At 39.7% G+C, this 9,411-nt stretch overlaps 1 protein-coding gene across 1 annotated transcript; it reads right to left on the bottom strand.

The window, feature by feature from the left end:
- Positions 1-1,460: 1,460 nt before the first annotated feature.
- On the bottom strand, positions 1,461-8,900 carry Fgb (fibrinogen beta chain). The gene is made up of 9 exons (XM_048333658.1): positions 8,766-8,900; positions 8,535-8,554; positions 5,884-6,077; positions 5,305-5,488; positions 3,943-4,170; positions 3,192-3,305; positions 2,761-2,886; positions 2,311-2,596; positions 1,461-1,808 (listed from the first exon to the last, which is right to left on the bottom strand). Exons 1-9 carry the CDS (start codon positions 8,771-8,773, stop codon positions 1,580-1,582), a joined length of 1,389 nt encoding a protein of 462 aa, XP_048189615.1. The 5' UTR covers positions 8,774-8,900; the 3' UTR covers positions 1,461-1,579.
- Between the last annotated feature and the right edge of the window lie 511 nt (positions 8,901-9,411).

A 9,411-nucleotide genomic window follows, 5' to 3' on the forward strand; every position in this document is an offset into this window, starting at 1 on the left:
CGATGTTACGTTTCCACAGCTATGTACAAGGATGGAATGGTGCTTACAAGGGAATAGAGATTAGGGAAGGAGGAGTTAATAAAAGTGCGAAGTGATAGATAGATTCTTCTGTGGGATATAGTGCCTGTACAGAACAACACAGTATTATGCACTTAAAAATTGAAGAGGGCTGATGTCATGTCGAATGTTTCTATCATAACACAACACAACAAAACAAGGGGACCCTAGAAAACTAGGAGATGACAGATGAGTGTAATACATAGCTTGTGGTGAGGACATGACAGGTGTGTGTGTGTACACACACATATATATACACCCTAGTGTGTTTGTGTATATGTGTGTGTTCACACTTGCTTAGTTGTTGTTAAACAACTTGCTTAGTTGTGTTAAATACGTGCAGGGTCATTTTGTTTGTTTTGTTTTGCATATCAATTCTACTTCAATAATGCCATTGGGGGGAAAAGTTCTGAAATAATGAAAATCCCATTTTGGCAAAAAATATTTAAGCCCCTTAAAGGGGCTCAGGACTGGTACAGAGAAGCAACCCGTGTGCGCCTGGGGCGGAGGGAATGTGGAGAAGAGGGCAAGCAGCTTGGGCAGAGCGGTCTCTGGTATTAGGACAATTACACACGATGGAGTGACAGGTGCAGTATAGGAAAAGGCAAGAGAATCTGTGGGAAGACCCAGCAAAGGGAAGGCAGAAGTAATGAGGATCTAAGTGGGAGGAAGAATCCCCAAGAACTAAGTGAATAACCTTTGCTGAGATGCAAAGCATAAGAAGGTGAGCCCGGGACCCTCAGTTCCAGCCATGAACTCAACTCATGGGAAGGAAACTAAAGGACAGAAAAGCCACTTCATTCATTCACTTAATGACACTTCATTAGCTCCAGTGTGACTACGTGAAAAAGAAAACCAAACAAATTCTGCCCTACCCACCACTATTTCCCCTCAAAACCACAATGAAGACTTCATCCCAATTATCCTTTGGGATGCTCTGATCCTGACAAGGTCTGTGATGCGCAGCACGGGTTTTTCCACGGTACCAAGAGATTTCGACTCTTCTAATGTTGAGGACCAAGCTTATTAGCTACTTGAGATTGGGGGTACGTTTGTGTCCTACAAGTTCGAAGTCTAGAACTCCCTGGCCATGTGGGTCATAAAATAAAATACATTTACTTAAACACGCTGGTTTAATTAGTAAGTCTGAAAATGTTTCTGATGACACGGTCTTACATTCATAAACAGGGCTTTTAAAGGTGGACTCTTTAGCACAGGTTTTTAGTTTGCTTCGAAGATCTGCTACAAGGACAGCTGATCCCTCTTCCTAAGTGGAAATTTCCCAATCAGTTGGAATCAACTGACTCTATCTACTATTATCCTTTTCACTAGATAAATGATGAATACACAAGAAAATGATGCGCTGTTTTGAAGGTCCTTTATCCTCCACCTTTTTCCCAAACAAGGCACAAACACTCATGATTGTTTGTTTTACAGGGATATAATATATGAAAGAACGTTCTAATAACATAATGTAAAAAATGTTGTCGCAGAAGAATAAACATGTACACACTGAGGACGACTACTGTGGGAAGAAGGGCCGGATCTTCATGGAGATCTTCTTCATGGAGTACCAGGAGCCTTTCCAGTTCATCCACACCACGCCGTCATCCGTGCCGTGTCTTGCCATGTCCCAGCTGTACTGGCCACCCCAGTAGTATCTGCCGTTTGGATTGGCTGCGTGGCATCTGTTATACCACCATCCGCCACCATCTTCTTTGGAACACTGCTTTCTTGGATCTGCATTTACCCTGCAAGGAAATATGTTAAGACTTATTGGACACGGAACTACACTCGTCAAGTGAATTCTCTACAGAATAGCACAGGGGAGCCTCACACTCAGTGGCGTGTGGTAGTCTTGCTCGTGGGCCCTTGTGCAGGAGAAGCCTTTCTGTCTCATAACGAGAAAAGAAAACAGCTGGGTTTATGTGGCCAATTCATGAAGAGATTTCACTGGTTATTCCAGATGGAAATGATCATTTTCAGATGCCTTGGTATTAGAAAAACTGGGCAGCCATCACCTTGATGTGCACCTTAGAAGATGAAGATACAGCTGGGGCCAGTGACCCAAGCCTATAATCCTCGCTGCTTGAGAGGTGGAGATTGGTGGGCCAAAGTTTGAACTGTCTCTCTAGGGAGCATGAAGGACTTAGGGCGGCCCCTGCAGATCTATCAACCGCAGCTGTTCTAATGCAGGCAATCGAGAATGGGGGCCAGGGGCCCTCCCGACAGGCGGGGAGCGCGCGCACGTACCAGCCGTCGTTGTCCCTGTCGTAGGTGCTGAAGAACATGCCGTTGTGAATGGTCATGGTTCTGTTCTCTCCGGTCAGCTGGGATGCTCCGTCCATGAGCGCGTTTCCAGCCGTCCCTCGGTACTTGTTCACGGACACTTGGTACTTGTTGGCCTCGTTCAGCACCGTGAAGCCTCCGTAGTGCGCCTTTACCTTGTCTCCCTTCCAGTCCTCCATTTCGATCAGAAGTTCTGTGGGTCCCATCTTGGTGAGCTGGCTGATCTTATCATTTCCGAGCCAATATTCACCTGAAGGAAAACAAAGCAGAGTCTCCCCAGATAAATAAACAGTGAAAATGAAAAAATAAATAAATAAAAGCTGTTTTTCTTAAGAAATGGACACTCAGTGCTTTTAATGGGGGGGGGGGATCCCATTTGAAATAGAATGATTCGATTTTGGACTCCAGTTTTACCTGGTAGGCCGCAGTATTTCTTCCCATCTGCGTTGGTTGCAATATTTCCAAATCCCTGCTTATATGGATCCCATTTTCTGCCAAAGTCAACACTACCATCTTGACGGTTCTGTATTACTGTCCAGCCTTTCGATGGAAACAAAAACAGCCAGAATTAACCAGAAACCAGCAATACCATGTAATTCATTTGATACGGTTTGTATTGGGTACACCAAACTTGTTATAATAAAGCATAAGCAGAGAACCCTTAAAATCTTTGAAAGTAGCAAGTATTTTGTACCAAATTTTGAATAACAGGTATTTAAACCTTTTAAACACTAGATGAAATCTTAAATCAAGTAGCTCAGGGTCAGTTATATTAGAGCAAGGTCTTGTTTTCTAGCATTGAAAATGTTTATGGAATGACCGGTTACCCACCACCCAATTCTTACCTCCATTTTCTGTAGTCATGTCACAGTACACTCTATATGGTTTGATGGAACTGTCAGGTTGAATGAGATACATTTCCGAAGATTCGCCTCCTTTCCTGATAATTTCCTCACATTCTGCAAATGTAAGATAACATATTATGTTCCGAGGCCTACCACATCATTGCATGGCGTTAGTCACTGATTAATCACACTGTTATAACTAATAAAAAAATCAGAGAGGACTATGCTAATTACAGAAATTTGAGATTGATATCATAGATACTGGGTCTTCCTTTAACTGAAAATCAGACTTCGTTTTGAGGAATTATATTTGTTAAGCAAATGGAAAAAAATTTGTCTTTTTTTTAAGTTTTTATTATAAAACTGATGTACATAGAGGTTACAGTTTCATACGTTAGGCATTGGATATATTTCTTTTTTTTTTCTTATTTTTTTTCTCAAATTTTTATTATCAAACTGACGTACAGAGAATATGTCCTGGAATACCCAGAAGAGAGCTATATAGAATTGGGCCCCCCTGCCTCTTGCCATGGACTTTCCATCTGCTCACGCCACGTGAACACCAGCCACCCCTGAAACTGCTACCATCAAACTGCCAGCGTTGGCTAAGGCAGAAGGCAACATGCGAAGGACAGTTTCACCATGAGCCATGTGTTCAAGAAAATCCACTTGATTGCCTTTACAGTTCTCTTATTATTAGAGTCTGATGGGTTCTTCTGGAACCCTAGAGAGACGCGTGGCTCCCACTTACCTTTGCCGGACACCACGGGAATGTTGCAGCTGACGGTGCATGGCGTGCGGCAGTATTCCATTTGAGCAGAGACGTCAGATTCTAATTTTTGTATTTTGCTTCTCAGGTTTTCCAGGATGGAGCGAAGCACGCGTAGGTTAGTGGGGATGTTACTATTGACACTTTCGTCTATGTAGATGCGTTGGTTTTCCAGCGCAGAAGAATACTCACTTACCACATTTTCATTGTCTGGAAAAATGCAGTTATATGGGAATGGTTAACATGGGAATGGTTAATAGAAGTGGATTCAACTATGTAATCATGATTTTGATTGTTTAAAAAAACAAAGTAGCAGACTTTGTGTAACTATTAAGCAATCCAAACAACACAGTTGAATTTAGAGGAAAGTTTGGTCCATGACATATGCAAATTAATATACAGCTCGACTATTACATCAGTCATTACCATAGGTACAGATTTAACATAGGTTAAAGATTATGTCCAATAGGAAATATAATTCATTGTTTCTTTAAAAAAAAAAGAAAAAGAAATTGGTTGTGGGGCTTGAACTCAGGGCCTACGCCCTGTCTCTGATCCTCTTCGTAATCAAGGCTAGTGCTTTACCACTTGAGCCACAGCACCACTTCCAGTTATTGAGTGGTTCATTGGAATAAGAATCTCAAAGGGACTTTTCTTCCTGGGCTGGCTTTGAACCACAATCCTCAGCTCTTAGCCTGCTGAGTAGCAAGGATTACAGGCATGATCCACCAGAACCCAGCTCATTTTTTTTCTTCTTTGGTGAGGGAAAGAGGAGAAGGCACGCTTGACCCTTCTATGTCAAAGTGCAATCCATGTCTTATACACTAAACACATGTGGTTGGCTTTCCCATTCCCTATCAGTACTGCAGATCCTTGACATTTACATGAGCCGCTCAGAGCCTTCGATTCCTCGGAGATATGGCAGTGTTAGCTCCCGGGCTCACACTGCCATGTTGATGGCACTGAACACTCAGACATCAGGACTCACAGTTACTGTGGATTGTCTACTCTAACATTCCAAACCTCCAATGTTAAATCTATACATGCTAACTATTACCTTCTGGGTCACAAGAAATTTCTTATAGACTAAAAAAGAAAGCATAGTAAAAAAAAATTTTCATAGAAAAATTATTCTCGTGGTCCTCAGGCTGGCAACCAATACTGGAATAGCATTTATCAGGAAAATGGTTGGGGAGAGTGACCCGGTCTTCAAGACTGCCTGAAAGCAGTATGGATGCTGTTCAGCCCAACAAGGAAAGCTTCATCTCATGCTCATGTGTTCTCCTGGCTCGCTAAAGTTCTGATCGTATAACCACAGCCGATGGAAACCACCAGGACCTCTACCTTTTAGCTGGGCCTGCCTCTTTTTCCACATGTCTTTCAGCAGAGTCATGTACTGAAAGGTGCTGGTGGAGGTCTGAGAAACAGACTCCACATGGTTGTTTAAGTCTGCAACACTTTTTTTGATGGGTGCTTCCTGGCTTAGCAAAGTCTGTTGCAGCTGACATCCGGTAGGACACAACACTCCCTGCACACAAAGAAAATAACAGGCATTAGGTAAAGAATGTGGATTCTGGAGGTTTGCTAACATAGCCAGCTGTAAAAATTCAACAATCTCGCTCGTCAATGCTTTCGTGATGGCTAACTAGAAACTTTAGAATGATCAGCATACTCTTATGAAGAAGAAAACCAATCCTTACCACAAAAGAACTGTAATCAGGCAACACCCCATACTCTCATTTGTTATATCTTATGCCTAAGACCGAAAACCACAAGCAAGGAAGCGCAGATCAAAGATGGAGCTCAATGGACGTTTTGAAACGGATTTGCTAAATAAGCAAAGTAGCACTGGCGGTTAAGGCACAGAGCCAGGGAGCTTTCTCAGCCTGGGACTCAGAGGCCCCTACTGCCAGGGACGCCTACCAGGTCCTGGTCTGCATGGAGACAGCCGCCAGCATCCGGGGCTTTTCTTTCCACCTTGGTTTGTTTGGCAAGTGGTTTGGAGGGACGAGCCCGGTAGCCCCCTCCACTGATAGGGGGTGCTACAGGTCTCAGGCTGGGGGCCTCTTCCCTCCTCCGGTCAATGGGTCGATGGCCACGGGCATCCAGGACACCCTACAAGGAGTCAGAGGGAAACAAAATGCAGGGTTACAGGCTGTTTTGTGACTGAGGTCATCCTTAGCTATTTGCCAGCTACTTAGTGGTGGGGAATCCGTGGGGACTTGGTCTCCTCATTAGCAGATGACAGGCCATCTGTACCCAAAGACGTTTTTAAAGAGAGATCCTGAAACAAAACCATTTCAGGTTAGAGATAGTCTGGCTCTCAGTCTAAACACTGGAGCAAACAAAATTATTAGGCATCTACGTTGTCAAAAAGAATAATTCCCAAGACTCCTGGATTACTAAATTCCTGCAATTGTTACTGGTTTCTCCCCTACTTAGACCTTTCATGAATCTATGATCAGGCCAATTCTTATGTAATCATATTTAAGAGATTATAAAGATTTCTGAAAGTGAAATTGACAACATTTGTTTGTACTAAGACAATCTTTGACCCTAACAGGCTACACGCGGAATAAGCTACTTTGGAATCAGACTTCATGGGTTCAAGTCTTCACCTTGCACTTAGTTTTGAGACTTCGAGCAGTTACTTTTTCTGCCTCTCAGTTTCCTCATCTGTAAAATACCGACAGTTTGTATTTGCTTTATAAGAGTAAAGATTAAATGTTTAATATATGACACCTTCTGACCAGTATCCTGCATATTATAAATGCTTATTATTATTTTTATTGGGATAGTTGATAACAGATACTCTTAAGTAGTTTTATAACTGCTAATTCCACTTTCATTTAAAAAAATTTTTCACTTTTAAAGTTTCCTACACACTTTATCAGATATTATGGTTTTCTCATGTTTAAACTAGTTCTGAAGTTTTTTTTTTACTGTTGGAATTAAGATTGTTTGCTAACTTAAATATATTACAAATAATGAAATGAAAAATGCATAATAGTACATTATAGGTTTTTCCTCATTTTTTACTGTCATGGGCTTAATTTCAGATTAATAAATAAAAAAAATTTGGAGCAGCAGCTGAGCTCTCTTGCAATTGTGTGAGTCTTAGAAAAATCATCTAATGTATTGTGTTTGGAATTTTATTGTCATCTTTTCATTTAGCTACATGTTATTTAACACGAAAAGCTGTGGTACTAGGCTAGCAGCTTGGGCAGATCAGCTCCAGATTGCCCCCGATCTACATAGACGCACACATCATTTGTGCGTGGACTTCCAGAGAACACGTGCATCTAACACCCAAAGCATGGTGGGAGCCAGAGCTTGTCTGCTCTACTGCGAACATGACAACATAGAATTCCTCTGTTTACTGCAAACAAAATTAAACAGGCGAAAGTTAGTTTCTTTTTCGAGTGCTACTAGAAGGTAGTTTGGTGGTCTGGCTTCCTAGAGAAAAAGAAAATGAAAACCACTTAAAGAATTTATGGGGGGATTTAGGCGGGCCTACCAAGAACACTTCTGGAAATATCTAAAAGCAGGAAACACGCTTTAGAGGCTAAGCTACTACGTTTTTTTCTGTGAGGACTAGTGGATGGGTAGGGATGTGAAAGTACAAAGTACAAAAACTTAGCCATTTAATTTTTCTTACCTAATATGATTAACTAGAGAATTGTTTTTTATATGTACAATCTGTTAAATAAAATACTTAGGTTGCCTTCAAATTCAACAAATGATCCAAAAAGAATCACTTCATTTAAGTAGCTGTACTGTGCGTTTTTATTAGCATATATTACTTGTACAAAGTAGTAACTTTCATTAGGACATCTTCACACCTTTGTGTAATGTACTTTGATCAGATTTAAACCCTCTAAGACTCTTATAGCCCCTCATTTTCCTTCCATCTTACTAGTAGTGCCTCTTTTCTTTTCATGTCCTTTTATTTCCCTCCTAAATTCTAAATATGAGAAAGAAAACAAGTGATACTTGTTGGTAAATCTGACTTTGTTCATGATATCTGTTCATATTTCTAGTATGAAGATACTATGCTTTGAACAATAAATTTGATTATGATACAGTTTAGAATTAAAGTTAAATTCTTTACATACACATTTGCAAAAGTGCATCTCTACTTTTTATAACATTAATAGCAGTAAGGTAGCAAATATGATACTAGAGAAAAGTTCTACAAGTGAAAAATGTGAAACTAAGAAAAATATTAGATAAATATTAGAAATAGAAAATTTAGATTAATAATAACAATGAGGACCAACTCTGACTTAAAATTTCCATCTAAAACACACTATTTCATTTTATTACTATACTTTATTCTTCTTTTAAGCCTAAATTATAATTCTTATTCATACTCAGTAATCTCAGGAGTTATATTTTGCAACTTATTGCCCACAACTTTTCATTTAAAAAAAAAAACACCTGTTCTTTTGCTGTCTTGTACCCTAGGAAATGTTCAGATTTTTATCTTTGCAATTGCACTAAGGTATTGCTAAAACAAGGTGAAAAAACATACTACTCAGGATAACACAAGGAAAGAAAAACACATCTTATGTTAGCTAAACCTTCTTCTGTCCTGGAAAATAAAAGTGATAAAACAGAAACAAGAATTTCACATGTAAAATATTATGAAGTATTCTTTAGGTAAAATTGTTCCCTGAGCCTAGTAGTTCAACTTCATAATTACAATAAATGGTAATTTCATTAAAAGAACTAGCCATATACAAATATTATCCTATTTTATATGAATTATTTTAATAGCAACATAATAATATTTTAAAAATCACCTCATCATCGTAGTCACTGATTCCTTGAGACTTAGCAAAGTGAACACATAAGAGTAGCAACAGTAGACGTTTCATGGTTTCAGATTTTAGAAGTTCCAAGAAATCAGCCTTTGTCTGAAGACTCAGCTGAGTTATCCTCAATCCTATATATACTGGGTCTTCCGTTAGTCAGGACTTCAGAAATGGTTACCTTTCTTTAGTTAATATTTAATTTCTTGGGTCAGTTGTTGGTTGAACCATTTTGTCATTTAAGCAACATCTTCCCAGCAAGACTTATTTACTTGTCACACAACTCTTCTTGCCTGCTGGCCTAATTTAGAAACACTACTCTTCAATTCATTTAATCAGACAAAATGATGGGAAATTAGGGCATTCCTAAGAGAGGTGTGTCCCATTTCTTGTAAATTATGTGCATGCCAGTCAAATTCACAAACAACATGGAAGAAAAAGATTTCATTCAAGCACAGAAAGTTTGATTTATTCACAATGCAGTCACTAAAAGGGAATTTACTCCAAATCCTCCACACTGGCTTTTGTTCCTAAGCAATTACGTCTTTCAGTTTTAGAAGAGATCATTAAAATCAAGAGTAATGGATTACCCGCCTGTGTTTATCCTTTTAGAAGTTATTCCAAATAAGAAAATAAT

Source organism: Perognathus longimembris, chromosome 24 (assembly GCF_023159225.1).
Source record: "Perognathus longimembris pacificus isolate PPM17 chromosome 24, ASM2315922v1, whole genome shotgun sequence".
Lineage (NCBI taxonomy): Eukaryota > Metazoa > Chordata > Mammalia > Rodentia > Heteromyidae > Perognathus > Perognathus longimembris.